The sequence below is a fragment of the Rhinopithecus bieti genome, unplaced genomic scaffold (assembly GCF_001698545.2).
Source record: "Rhinopithecus bieti isolate Rb0 unplaced genomic scaffold, ASM169854v2 scaffold_2339, whole genome shotgun sequence".
Classification (NCBI taxonomy): domain Eukaryota; kingdom Metazoa; phylum Chordata; class Mammalia; order Primates; family Cercopithecidae; genus Rhinopithecus; species Rhinopithecus bieti.
Genome location: NW_016803819.1, coordinates 22968 through 38250, shown reverse-complemented (window position 1 = coordinate 38250; position 15283 = coordinate 22968). Strand labels below are relative to the sequence as shown.

General features: G+C 43.9%; 1 protein-coding gene across 1 annotated transcript in view; it reads right to left on the bottom strand.

Moving 5' to 3' along the window:
* The window catches only part of UBE2K (ubiquitin conjugating enzyme E2 K), an 83438-nt gene extending 69534 nt beyond the window's left edge, over positions 1–13904 (bottom strand). Inside the window, 2 exon segments of the mRNA XM_017854256.1 lie at positions 12741–12819; positions 13520–13904. Of these exon segments, the coding sequence (XP_017709745.1) occupies positions 12741–12819; positions 13520–13702 (262 nt within the window). The 5' untranslated portion in view covers positions 13703–13904.
* Between the last annotated feature and the right edge of the window lie 1379 nt (positions 13905–15283).

Below are 15283 nucleotides of genomic sequence, written 5' to 3'. Positions count from 1 at the left end.
AACTTTAAAAAAAAAGCAAAAAGTATTTCATTTTTAAATTCAGGAGATTCTATCTTTAACAGTAAAAACAAAAATATGAAGGGGAAGAATATACACTGGCTTCACATTAGCAGATACTCCTAGAAAGAAAAAGTGGAATAAGAAAAAAGTTATCCAGTGAGCTCTACCTCTATATTTTACTGTATTTGGGTAGAGGCAGTTTAGCCCACAGTATGAGAAGATTACAATCTGTTAAATATGGACCACAGATATAAAGATGTTCATGTATTACTTTTAAAACTTCTAAGTATAAAGTATTTCATAGTTTTAAAAAAAATCTTCAAAAATGTAGGGAGGAAGCAGCAGATACGAGTGTAACTCTTTCCACCAAAACCACCAATATTTTGGAGGCAGAGACCTGGTTTCAAACCTCTGTCCCACCACCAAGTTATTGATACTGAGAAAGCTACTTAATTTCTTCCCAGCTGCAACTGTTGGATCTGTGAAACAAGAATACTATCAATCTCATAAAGCTGCTACATATATAAAAAATGTCAGACAGGCAGGGTGCAGTAGCTCATGCCTGTAATCCCAGGACTTTGAGAGGCTAAGGCAGGAGGACTGCTTGAGTCCAGGAGTCTGACACCGGCCTGGGCAATATAGTGAGACCCTCGACTCCACAAAATATTTAAAAAAAGAAAATTTAGCCAGGTGTGGTGGCTACTAGGAAGGCTGAGGCAGGAGGATCCCTTGAGTCCAGGAGTTCAAGGTTACAGTGAGCTGTAAGGTCTTGCTTTGCTGCCACTGCACTCCAACTTGGGCAACAGAGCAAGACCTTGTGTCTTAAAATCAATCAATCAATCAGACAGTAGGCATTTAACTGTAGGCAGTTATTCTGAATTTGGAGTAAAAGCAAAGAACTAAAGGGAAGAGAAAGGAAAAAAGGGTTTTGTAGTAGTGTTTACAATTAATTGATCATAACCAGTTACAGACTTTTTTCCTTTTCCATTTCCACTGCTTCGTTGGACTAGCCTTAAAAAAATAAAAAATGTAAAAAACAGCATTTTCTTTTTTTTTTTTTTTAGACGGGGTCTCGCTCTGTCACCCGGGCTGGAGGGCTGTGGCCGGATCTCAGCTCACTGCAAGCTCCGCCTCCCGGGTTCACGCCATTCTCCTGCCTCAGCCTCCCGGGTAGCTGGGACTACAGGCGCCGCTACCTCGCCCGGCTAGTTTTTTGTAGTTTTAGTAGAGACGGGGTTTCACCGTGTTAGCCAGGATGGTCTCGATCTCCTGACCTCGTGATCCGCCCGTCTCGGCCACCCAAAGTGCTGGGATTACAGGCTTGAGCCACCGCGCCCGGCAAAAACAGCATTTTCAATGAAATAAAGTTCTCCCACCTTTTCAGATTTACATAAGAGAATAACATGGATGTCAGATGAATGAGACCACTTATTTTCTGGCTCCCAAAGCCCACTGAAGAAGAGATTTGCAAAGGAATCTAAGATTATATACCATAGGATTAGAATCTAGATTCTTTGGTCTAGTTTCAGGAAACCAGAGCCACATCAAGAAATCCAAAATAATCCCATTATCTCTATATCATTTGACAGTTTCCCAAATAAACTTTTTCATTCAGGAAGGTAACATTTTAACACAAACTTTTCTCCAATTTATAACCATCTCCTAAAGAAAGATTAAATAAATCACATCTGGAGAACAGAGCCCACATATATTCCTCTGTATTAATATATCCCCTCTTATCCACAGGGGACACACTCCAAGATCCCTATTGGATGCTTGAAACCACAGATAGTACCAACCCTATACATTTTTTCCTATATGTACATACCTATGATAAGGTTCAATTTATAAATTAAACACAGTAAGAGATTAACAATAAAAGAGTAATTATACTATAATAAAAATTATGTGAATGTGCTCTCTCAAATACCTTATTGTACTATACTCACTTATTTTTGGACGATGGTTGACAGCGGGTAACTGAAACTGCAGAAAATGAAACTGCAGATAACAGTGGACTACTTGGCTACCAGCCCCATGGATTATTTGCACACAGGTGACAAAGATACACTATTAGAAGTACTATAGCCCTCATATTGAGCTTTTCTTGAGGCATATTTACATCCAGTAATCACTAAACCATTGAACAATACCTTTATAATTCATGAACAATAAGCACAACAGAATATGAAAACATAGCTAATTCTGACATCTAACAGCTATCCGTTTAATTATGGCCCAAGATTGTTCTAAGCACTGTAAAGACTCCCCTAATCTTCCCACATTTTTACAGATAAAGATAATCGAAATACAGAGCCAGTACTTCAGGTTTTAAGAAGAAAAGCCAGGACTCAAAGCAAATCTAATTCTAAAGCCCATGCTCTTAATTACTAAGCTAACTTCACTAAATTATGCTTCAGGAGTTAAAAATCTCTACCTCCTTGGCAAGTTTAAGTTCTCATACTAAGAGGTGGGAAAAAAAGACACATTAAAATAATACTGCATTGTTATCCCCTTCTGTAAAGTTGTATTAGCAGTCAGCTTTTATACTAACGTTTATGAAAAGGATATTCCCACAAACCAACTACTTATTATGACTCAACTGGTATGCAAAAAGCCTGGGTTCAACCATTAACCAGCTGTTTCTCTGAGCAACAATCAACCTCCTTGGGCCTCAGTTTCCTGATTTTATAGATGAGGAGTTTGGCCTAGATCTATTTCAGCTCTGAAATTCAAAACATTTTAGTACATTTTCTTTTTTTTTTTTTGAGATGGAGTCTCGCTCTGTCGCCCGGGCTGGAGTGCAGTGGCCGGATCTCAGCTCCCTGCAAGCTCCGCCTCCCGGGTTTACGCCATTCTCCTGCCTCAGCCTCCCGAGTAGCTGGGACTACAGGCGCCCGCCACCTCGCCCGGCTAGTTTTTTGTATTTTTTAGTAGAGACGGGGTTTCACCGTGTTAGCCAGGATGGTCTCGATCTCCTGACCTCGTGATCCGCCCGTCTAGGCCTCCCAAAGTGCTGGGATTACAGGCTTGAGCCACCGCGCCCGGCCCATTTTAGTACATTTTCTAAGACACTATATTTTTAACAGATTTTGAACAGCATCTTTTGAAAACTTTCCAACTTAAAATACGTAACATATACTCACATCTGTTCTTTTACTCAAACATACTCAAAACTAATCTGTGTTATTAGAAGTCAGGAAAGTAACTAGAAAGGAAGGAGGATTCCTATGGTACTGGGAAGGGTCTGTTTCTTGATTTGGGTGCCAGTCACACTTTATTATGTACACGTTTTACTTTGATATGAAAAAGGGTGGTTTTCCTCCCCAAAAGGTAACTATGAAGAAAGTTAAGAACATGATCTAACTCTACAACTATGTTTGAGTATATAAGAGCTGTGCAACCTTTCTGTTCTAAATATGTAAATGTGTTTCTTGAATAATTGTATCAATAATCTCTTTGTTCCATAGTTCCAATTCATGTGCCTAGAGAAAAGTTTATTTACTTAAGAATTTCAGCCAGGCGTGGTGGCTCACACCTGCAATCCCAGCACTTTGGGAGGCCAAAGCTGGCAGATCATCTGAGTTCAGGAGTTCAAGAACAGCCTGATTGACCACCATGAGAAACTCGGTTTCTACTAAAAATACAAAATTAGCTGAGCTTGGTGGTGCATGCCTGTAATCCCAGCTACTCAGGAGGCTGAGGCAGGAGAATCGCTTGAACCCAGGAGGCAGAGGTTGCAATGAGCCGAGATTGCGCCATTGCACTCCAGCCTGGGCAACAAGAGCAAAACTCTGTCTCAGAGGAGAAAAAAAAACAAAAGAACCGCAATATTACCAGAATTCCTTTGGGACTGTCTCCTGAAATTTGAGGTCAGTCTTAACTTTCCTCTAGAACTCAGCTCAAGAAGGCTGGGTGAGGTGGCTCATGCCTATAATCCCAGCACTTTGGGAAGCTGAGGCAGAAGGACTGTGTGAAGCCAGGAGTTCAAGACAGCCTGGGCAACAAAGTGAGACCCCATCTCTACAAAAAGTAAAAATTAGGTGGGTGTGGCGGCACGTACCTGTAGTCCCAGCTACTCAGGAGGCCGAGGTGGAAGGCTTGCTAGAACCCAGGAGGTCAAGGCTGCAGTGAGCTATGACTGTGCCCCTGGGCAACTGAGGGAGACCCCGTCTCAACAACAACAACAACAACAACAACAACAACAAAGCACCTAGCTCAAGAACCCCCCTCAACAACAACAACAACAACAAAGCACTTAGCTCAAGAACCCCCCTCATACAGTCATACAGGCCGGGCATGATGGCTCACGCCTGTAATCCCAGCACTTTGAGAAGCCAAGGCAGGCGGATCACCTGAGATCAGGAGTTCGAGACCAGCCTGGCTAGAAACCCTGTCTCTACTAAAAATAGGAAAATTAGCTGGGTGTGGTGGCACGTGCCTATAATCCCAGCTACTGGGTCAAGCAGTGGAACTACCTGACCTGGGAAGCAGAAGCTGCAGTGAGGCGAGATCACGCCACCGCACTCCAGCCTGGGTGAGAGAGTGAGATTCCATCTCAAACAAAACAAAACAAAAAAACTCCAGGTCGGGTGGCTCATGCGTGTAAGCCCAGCACTCTGGGAGGCCAAGACAGCCAGATCACCTGAGGTCAGGAGTGTGAGATCAGCCTGGCCAACATAGTGAAATCCAGTCTCCACTAAAATTACAAAAAATTAGCCGGGTGTGGTGGTGCATGCCTGTGATTCCAACCATTTTGGAGGCTGAGGCCTGAGAATCACTTGAAGCCAGGAGGTAGAGGTTGCACTGAGCCGAGATTAAGCCACTGTACTCCAGGCTGAGCGACAGAGACTCTGACTCAAAACAAAACAAAAACAAAAAAGAACCTCCCTCATTCAAATACTCTCAGAATCCCAAAGAATTTACTCTTTGCCCCTCCCATTTTTAATCTATCCTTTGTCTGTCCTGTATCTCCAACCAGTAAGCCTTTTGGGGCTGTGGTCAACATGTTCAATAACTGTCAATAATGTATTCACTGGGAAATAAGAGTACATAGTCTTGGCTGGGCATAGCGGCTCACACTTGTAATCTCATCACTTTGGGAGAGCGAGGCAGGTGGATCACTCGAGGTCAGGAGTTTGAGACCAGCCTGGCTGACATCATAAAACCCTGTCTCTACTAACAATATAAAAAACTAGTTGGGCATGGTGGGGTGCGCCTGTAGTCCCAGCTACTTGGGAGGCTGAGGCAGGAGAACCGCTTGACCTGGGAGGCGGAGGCTGCAGTGAGCTTGGATCATGCCACTGGACTCCAGCCAGGGTGACAGAGCGAGATTCCATCTGAAAAAAAAAAAAAAAAAGAGTCCAGGCATGCCAGGCATGGTGGCTCACCATGTAAGCCCAGCACTTTGGGAGGCCGAGGCAGGCAGATCATCTGAGGTCAGGAGTTTGAGACCAGCCTGGCCAATATAGCGAAACCCTGCCTCTATTAAAACTACAAAAATTAGCTGGGCGTAGTGGCTGGGCACGGTGGGTCACACCTGTAATCCCAGCACTTTGGGAGGCCAAGGCAGGCTGATCATGAGGTCAGGAGATCGAGACCATCCTAGCTAACACAGTGAAATCCCATCTCTACTAAAAAAATACAACAAATTAGCTGTGCGTGGTCATGGGCGCCTGTAGTCCCAGCTACTCGGGAGGCTGAGGCAGGAGAATGGCGTGAACCCGGCAGGCAGAGCCTGCAGTGAGCTGAGATTGCGCCACTGCACTCCAGCCTGAGCGACAGAGCGAGACTCTGTCTCAAAAAAAAAAAAAAAAAAAAAAAAAAATTAGCTGGGCAGGGTGGCGCATGCCTGTAATCCCAGGACTCCAGCCATTCCGGAGGCTGAGGCATTGGTTGAACCTGGGAGGCGAAGGTTGCAGTGAGTAAGATCGAGACACTGCACCCCAGGCTGGGTGACAGAGCCGAGACTCCGTCTCAAAAACAAAACAAAACAACAACAAAAAGGAATCTCTCTCATACAGATACCCTTAGAATCCCATAGTATTTACTCTTTGCCCCTACCATTTTTATCTATCCTTTGTCTGCCCTGTATCTCCAACCAGTTAAGCCTTTTGGGGCTATAGTCAATATTTTCAAAAACTGTCAATAATGTATTCACTGGGAAATAAGAGTATATAGTCTTGGCTGGGCAGTGGTGGCTCAAGTGGTGGCTCATGCCTGTAATCCCAGCACTTTGGGAGGCCGAGGCAGTTGGATCACTTGAGGTCAGGTGTTCAAGATCAGCCTGGCCAACATGGTAAAACCCTGTCTCGACTAACAATACAAAACATTAGCTGGGCGTGGTAGGGTGCAACTGTAATACCAGCTACTCAGGAGGCTGAGGCATGAAGGTCGCTTGAATCCGGGAGGCAGAGACTGTGGTGAGCTGAGATTGTGCCACCATACTTCAGCCTGGACGACAGAGCGAGACTCTGTCTCAAAAAAAAAAAAAAAAAAAAAAAAAAAAAAAAAAGCCCAGGTGCGGTGGCTCACGCCTGTAATCCCAGCACTTTGGGAGGCCAAGGCGGCAGATCACAAGGTCAGGAGTTCGAGACCAGCCTGGCCAATATGGTGAAACCCATCTCTACTAAAAATACAAGAAGTACAAAAAAAAAAAAATAGCCAGGCATGGTGGCACACGCCTGTAATCCCACCTACTCAGGAGGCTGAGACAGGAGAATTGCTTGAACCCGGGAGGCAGAGGTTGCAGCGAGCCGAGATGGCGCCATTGTACTCCAGCATGGGCGACAGAGGGATACTCCGTCTCAAAAAAAAAAAAAAAAAAGTGTATAGTTTTTAAGAAGGGATGACAGGCCAAGCATGGTGGCTCACGTCTGCAATCCCGGCACTTTAGGTGGCCAAGGCGGGAGGATCACTTGAGCCCAGGAGTTCGAGACCAGCCTGGGCAACATGGTGAAACCTCGACTCTACAAAAAATTACAAAAATTAGCTGGGCAAGGCCGGGCGCGGTGGCTCAAGCCTGTAATCCCAGCACTTTGGGAGGCCTAGACGGGTAGATCACGAGGTCAGGAGATCGAGACCATCCTGGCTAACACGGTGAAACCCCGTCTCTACTAAAACTACAAAAAACTAGCCGGGCGAGGTGGCAGGCGCCTGTAGTCTCAGCTACTCCGGAGGCTGAGGCAGGAGAATGGCGTGAACCCGGGAGGCGGAGCTTGCAGTGAGCTGAGATCCAGCCACTGCACTCCAGCCTGGGCAACAGAGCGAGACTCTGTCTCAAAAAATAAATAAATAAAATAAAAAAATAAAAATAAAAATTAGCTGGGCATGGTGGCAGATGCCTTTAGTTCCTGCTACTTGGAAGGCTGAGGTAGGAGGATCACCTAAGCCTGGGGAGTTAGAGGCTGCAGTGAGCTGTGATCACGCCACTGCATTCTAGCTTTGGTGACAGTGAGACTCTGTCTCAAAACAAACAAACAAAAAACAAATAAAAAGGGAAGAAGCTAGGGGAGCCCAGATGTGTCTAAAGCTACGCCCAATGGACAGAGATCAAAGTCTTTGTAACAGTGTAAACAAGGAATTCACCCCAAACATATTACCTGCACAGACTTTTATTTTTTTAATCCAATCTATAGGCTTTCCTTGCTCAACCCATTTCAGAACCCATAAAAAATACTATTTAAATATTACATAAAACTGTAACTTGCATAACTTTCAAAAACACTTTTGAAAACAAAATGAAAATAAAACTTTAAAACCACTTTTCTACTCTTTACTTGGAGACAGTGTGTTGCTCCGTCACCCAGGCTGGAGTACAGTGTACAGTGGCACAATCACCGCTCACTGCAGCCTTGACCTCCCAGACTCAAACAATTCTCCTGCCTCAGCCTCCCAAAGTGCTGTGATTACAGATGTGAGCCACCACGCCTGCCTCTAGTCTTAAACAACTATTCAAATTCTCATTACATTCATTTTTGGTAGAGAATTTTATCTTTTATTAAAATCAAAAGGGAGAAATTTTAACAGAAAACATTAAAAAGGGGGAACAAACTTAAAAGTTTTAAAAGTAAAACATTCAAAGCCAGTATATATTTTTTGTGTCTTTACTGTCCGGGTCCATTTATTCTTTAGATAAATTATCTTACACATCTGATACAGTTAGTTGTCTCAAAGTATTCTTTTTTTTTTTTTTGGAGACAGAGCCTTGCTATGTTGCCAGGTTGGAGTACAGTGGTGCCATCTCGGCTCACTGCAACCTCCATCTCCCCGGTTCAAATAATTCTCCTGCCTCAGCCTCCCGAGTAGCTGGGACTACAGGCCCATGCCACCATGCCCAGCTAATTTTTGTATTTTCAGTAGAGACGGGGTTTCATCATGTCGGCCAGGATGGTCTTGCTCTCCTGACCTCGTGATCCACCTGCCTCGCCTCCCAAAGTGCTGGGATTACAGGCGTGAGCCACTGCGCCTGGCTATGTTCTTCTTATATAATTAATAAATAGCCAGGAATTATTTTCTTTTTTCATTTTTGAGACAGGGTCTTGCTGCTGCCCAGGCTACAGTGTGGTCACATGATCACAATTCACTGCAGCTTTGACCTCATGGGCTCAAGCATCCTCCAGCCTCGGCCTCCCAAGTAGCTGCCACTATGGGCACATACCACCGGGCCTGGCTGATTTTTTAAAAATGTTAGTAGTAACAAAGTCTCACTATGTTGCCCAGGCTGGTCTTGAACTCCTGGCCTCAATCGAGCCTCAGCCTCCTAAAATGCTGGATTACAGGCATAAGCCACCCCACCTGGCCCATAAATACTCTTTTAAAGAGTTTTGTCAGACCAGCCTGGCCAACATGGTGAAACCCCGTCTCTACTAAAAATTAAAAAATTAACAGGGCATGGTGGTGGGCGCCTGTAATCCAAGCTACTCGGGAGCCTGAGGCAGGAGAATGGCTTGCGCCCAGGAGATAGAGGTTGCAGTGAGCTGAGATCGTGCCACTGCACTCCAGCCTGGGTGACTGAGCAAGACTCTGTATCAAAAAAGTTTTGTCTACATAGTTCTCAACATATGGCAGTCTGGGGACATTTTTAGTTAATGCATCCAGCAAGAAGAGATAGTGGGGACACAGACTGGGGGTTTGCGGTGCTACCTGGATATACTGGTAGAGGTCAGGGATATTGCTAAACATCCCACAATGCACGGGAGAGCCACTCAACAAATAACTATCTGCCCAAAATATCAATAGTGCCAAGGTTAAAAAACCCATGATCTACAGAAATCAAAAGGCTTACTTTTAGAGATTTACAACTACTTTTATTATAGAATAATCTAGATCAAGCTAGATCAAATACATTAAAATTTTAAAGGAAAACAGATACAAAAATCTATTTAAATGATGAACGAAAACTTAATGTACTATAGTAATTTTCATGAAATCAATTTGTTTATGCCATAGATTTAAACACGCCCTATGAGACCAGAAAATGTTGGCCAGGCGCAGTGGCTCACTCCTGTAATCCCAGCACTTTGAGAGGTCGAGGCAGGCAGATCACCTGAGGTTAGGAGTTCAAGACCAGCCTGACCAACATGGAGAAACCTCGCTTCTACTAAAAATACAAAATTAGCCAGGCATGGGGGCACATGCCTGTAATCCCAGCTACTCATAAGGCTGAGGCAGGAGAATTGCTTGAACCCGGGAGGCGGAGGTTGCAGTGAGCTGAGATCACGCCATTGCACTACAGCCTAGGCAACAAAAGCAAAACTATCTCAAAAAAAAAAAAAAAAAGAAAGAAAGAAAGAAAGAAAATGTTACCAAAGTGCAATTACAACATGAAAAACCAACAGGTGCCATACAGCATAAGACCAACAAGAGTAAGTGAACTGATTTAAGGGTGTTTTATTTCATCAAGTTTCAAATTTTAAAATATTCTGTATGTTGAAATTCAAGTAAATCTGGCTGGGTGTGGTGGCTCACGCCTGTAATCCTAGCACTTTGGGAGGCTAAGACAGGCGGATCACTTGAAGTTAGGAGTTCGAGACCAGCCTGGCTAACATGGTGAAATGTCGTCTCTACTAAAAACACAAAAATTAGCTGGGCGTGGTGGTGGACACCTGTAACCCCAGCTACTCGGGAGGCTAAGGCAGGAGAATCTCTAGAACCTGGGAGGCAGAGGTTGTAGTGAGCTGAGATGGCACCACTGCACTCCAGCCTGGGCAAGATAGCGAGATTCCTTCTCAAAAGAAAAAAAAAGAAAAGAAAGAAATTCAAGTAAATCTTAAAGCTAATTATAGGTAACACTTATTTCAATGAGTTTAAACTAGCAAATTAAACTGTGTTTAAATCCTTTAACCAGTAATACAAACCAGGCTTGATTTTTTAAGTTAATTAAAAGCATGCCTATCCTTGGCGAGTCATGACAGCGTGGTACAATAAGAACACAAGCAGACCTAGATCCAAATCCCAAGCTCTGTGTTTGCAAACAAATAATTTAACTTCTCTAAATCTCTATTTTCTCATCTAGGAAATAGAAAATCTAAAGAACTGTTCTTAAGAATTAGCAATAACGTATAAACAGACGACACTAAGAACAACTAGCCATTCTACAAATGACAACTAGTTATTAACAGCAGCAATAACTAATAGTAAATAATACAACCTATGAATAAAACATTGATTATGGGTTTATATCCTCACAATCAACAATTTACTTATGTAATCCTACTCATAAATTATAAAACGTAATCCTACTCATAAATTATAAAATGTACTTTACATCAATATTCCATGCCTAACAACTTTGGAATATTATTTAAAACTGCTTAAAATTCACACTCGTATTTAAAAACAAACATCTAAAACAAATAAAATAAATATTAATAAATAAAAAGAAACATCTGACAAATTTCCAAACACTGTCTTAAGGGAAAGAGGCCAACTGGTGCCTTTGAGTAAATCACATTCGTATGACACAAAATTCAAAAAATATCTATACTCCATGCCCCAGAGACCCAATCCTTCTACACAGAAAGCAATCAATTTTACCAATTTCTTGTGAAACCTTTTGCCTATACAGACAAATACACATATTCCCCTCTTTTTAACACAAATGGTGGCCTCTTCCACACTATTCTGCATCTTGTTTTTCACATTTATCTTGTTGGCTGTATTTTAATTAACACCCTCTAAGAATGGTCACTTATAATCTCTCATAACCAGAATCCAGTAAGCATCAGCTATCTTTACAAAGGCACTTACAAGGCCACCCCAAAAAGTCCTTAAATCAACCAGTGTTCTTAGTAAACGCAAGCATACAAGCACATGAAATAAACTTTGGTAAAGTGCAGATTTACGAAAAAAGTGACATGATGAAATACTTATTTGATCAGCCATTCAAAAGACTGGATTTACACCCTTAAAAAGGAAATACATGGACTATACTACAAGTCTTCACTGAGTTGAAAATAACAATCCACTTATAGAACTGGGGCTACTAAAATATCAAAAAATACTGGCGAAAATAAGCTATTTATTGGTTATATTTATTGCAAGATTAAATGATGTGACTCTTTCCTAAATGTTCTTTGCAACTGATTTTCCCAAAAGAAGTTTCCTTCCATATTTATACAGGTACTGTTCTAAACAAAACAAAACAAAACAAACAAACAAAAAACCTGTCTGCATTTCCTGTTTTCTTCTTCTGAAACACTTTTGATGCTTATCTGAAGTAAGGCTTCATCATCCCTTACGTATAAAGAGCAGTGTTTTTTTTTTTTGTTTTGTTTTTTTAACAATATGCATTACTAGAGAGCAATACAAGTATTTCTGGTCATCTTCAACTTAAGTACTAAGTATCTCACAGTGAAAAGTCAACTCATAAAAAGCAAAGAGACCATATTAATTACCAAGGCAGTAACTTACCACTTGTAACAGAAAATAAAGCACTAAAAGTCTATTAAGTTTCAAGCTTGTACAACCTTATTAAACAAGAAATGTTTTAGGTTGTTGGCAACAATATTAGCTGCTATCTTTCATTAGGAGTATGTATGTCAACTAACCTGGAATACATTTTCATATTAAATAAGTTAAAATTGCTGTTTCACTGTATCAGTACAGACACTTATTGACTCTTTCTGCATTGTACCACAAAATACAAAGTCATCCTTCCATTCAGAGTTTTGGCATATGAACAGAGAGGTCAGAGTTCATACACATGCTCTGTAAAACCGATCATGACTTACATACTACTACTTTCAATAAGTCTGTTGTCATTTTTGAATTTTAAGTAATTTTTCTCCATGTATACTCATCACATATTTAGAATGCTGAATTTCACAAATCATTATTGACACTATCAAAGTACTAACCGTAAAAGAAAAACACAAATAGCAATGATATATTCAATAATGGTATGTGAATCTTGAAAATAATCATTTTCTGTACTACTTTTTGTTTAATTCATGTGGGGAAGACAATCTGGCATTCTTGTTCATCTTGGTACGACAAACTGTACTAACACTTGCATAATTTTGAGTCAAATTACTAGAGCATTGTGAATATCTTACATAAATAAACGTAGTACTAATGTATATAAATTCTGCAGGACTTAAGAGCAACGACAGGCAATTTTTTTGAAAATCTGTTAAGTCGTGATAAATCTACTCAATAAGGAGATGAAATAATGTATTAATCTGGTGAAATCTCACATTTTTAATAGGTCTACTTTTCAAAAGTAAGAATCAAGTTACCTATGAAGGACATCATAATGAAGTTTCGTGGCACAACACGAGTCACAGAGGCATTTAGGACAGTCTCTCTGATCGGTAACTTGTAAACAATATTTTGAAATAAGCTACTCATACATTCCATTTTTTTTTCGTAACTAAAAGTATTTACATGTCTTTAATACACCAAACACCTCGCCTTTGCTCACTCAAAAAAGATTGTGATGTCAATAAAATGAGGCCTAGGAATTTGGGGTTAAGTGGAAAAGAGATAATTATCTCATTTGGAATTAACCTGCTAACTCAGGTGAAAATTCCCTTACCCCCGCCACCAAATAAGACAGTATTCTGTCTCCCTTTAACTCCTAACACCCAACTAAGAAGGACTAACTCTGAATGTCCTTCCTTTCTAATCAATACCTTTGGACTCACCGCTCCTCCCCTACGAAAAGAACAGTGAAGGCCTGACAGGCAATAACCCCGAATACCCTCAAAAGTGTAGGCCTTTGAGCAGTACTGCTCTTCGGATCCAGTTACCACCTTTCCCCTTCCCCCAACCCACTTCCCGGGTTTTCTCAGGCTCGGCCTGCTCCCTCCCCACCCCACAGCCACATTTCCAGCTGTGGCCACCGCCTCGGGTTCTCTCGTAAGCTTCCATCCCTCCGAGGATCTCCCCCCTGTCCATCAGCTTCCCAAACCGTGTTCCACCCCATACCACCCGCCCGCGAGACGGTTCATCCTAGCGCTCTGGGAGGGGAGGGGAAGGCGGCGGAAGGAGGAGGGGAACACTGCTGCTTCCTCACAGGCAGAAGGGCGGCCGCAAGGAGGGCCACCCAAGGACTACCGGGGATATCGGGGTCGCAGCTGGGAGGACCCTCCCGCTCCAGGCAGAGATGGGGGATATCCGGGAGTTCATTTCTGACCTCCTCGCTCTTCAGCACCTCCTTGAACTCCCGCTTGATTCGCTGCACCGCGATGTTGGCCATGTCTCCGCCCGCAGCTGATTCGTACCCGCCTCCTCCGCCACCGCTACGACCACCGCCACCGCCGCCACCTCTTCCTCCACCGCCTCCTCCCCCGGCGATTCAGACCCGAGCACACGAACACTGGCACTACCACCCCGGCCGCCGCGCTCGCCTCAGTGTGGAATCACCTCCGCGCCCGGCCACCAAAATGGCGCCGGGTCGGCGCATGCGCACGACGCTGACCCGGCCGGGCGGCGCAGCCGCTCCTGTTGTAGCCCCCATACGCCCGAGCCACGAGCTCGCGTCTCGGCTGGGGCTGCGGCCGCGTGGCTCCGCCCTGCCGGCGTCTGGGGCCGCGAGGGCGCGGCTTCCAAGTTGGCCGGCCCTAGCCGGCCCGCCCGGTCCTACCCGGCGCCTCCGCTCCTGTTTAAACCCGGGTGCTGTGGTCGGGGCTTCCAGCGCTGGCCTCTGACCGAAGGTTCGGGCGCAGCCGAACGGGTTCCCGAAGCCGCACTCGGCTGGAACGCCGCCCTGACTCAGCTAGACCCCGGAACCCGGAGGCTGAACGCCGTGTCTAGCGCAGGAAAACGCTCTCGCGGATCTCGGTCCGGCCCATTTTCAGTTGGTGTAGCTCCAGAAAATCCACTGCAGTCGTTTTTGTTCTGCAACATTTATAGTACCACGATTATTCCCATCATCTCAGGTAGCACAGATTATTGAATTAAGGCTGGTTATTGTTGGATCAGATTGGGTTTGAGACAGGTACTCCGTGGAGAGGCCTGAGGGTGGGTTTAGAAGTCAGATGTTGATCTTTGACCTATTTAATACCGAGCTTGACACACACACACACACACACCACACACACACACACACCACACACACACACTCACTCCTGTGCCCATCCCTAGAGTGTGGGGTAGGCCTAAGACTGCGTTTCTAACAAGTCTCCCAGTTGCTGCTGCTGTTGGTGCTGGTTCGGGGACCACACTATGAGAACCACTGAACTGAAGCATGTGAAAATTCATATATATTAAATTGAAAACTGGAGAAATAGAAACAATTATAGTGCCCTTCAGGGGACTGGGATGGGGGAGGGGGAGCCTTATTTCTGTAAACCTAGGCCTACAAAGGTGCTTGGTGATAGTAGGCACTCTATAAATATTGAATGAGTAAATGAGTACAGATAAAAGTAAAACGCTTTTGCTGGCGCGGCGGATCGCTTGCGGTCAGGAGTCCGAGACCAGCCTGGCCAACATAGTGAAACCCCGTCTCTACTAAAAATACAAAAATCAGCCAGGTGTGGTGGCAGGCGCCTGTAATCCCAGCTATTCTGGAGGCTAAGGCAGGAAAATCGCTTGAACCTGGGGGGCGCAGGTTGCAGTGAGCGAGATCGCGCCACTGCACTACATACAGCCTGGGCCACAGAGCAAGTTTATGTCTCAAACAAAACAAAACAAAACAAAAAGTGTAAAATATTTTAAGTAGAAAGTAAGTTTGAAAGTGGTTTCTGGTCGGGCGCGGTGGTTTATGCCTGTAATCCCAGCACTTTGGGAGACCTAGTGGGGGCAGATCGCTTGAGCCCAGGAGTTGGAGACCAGCCTG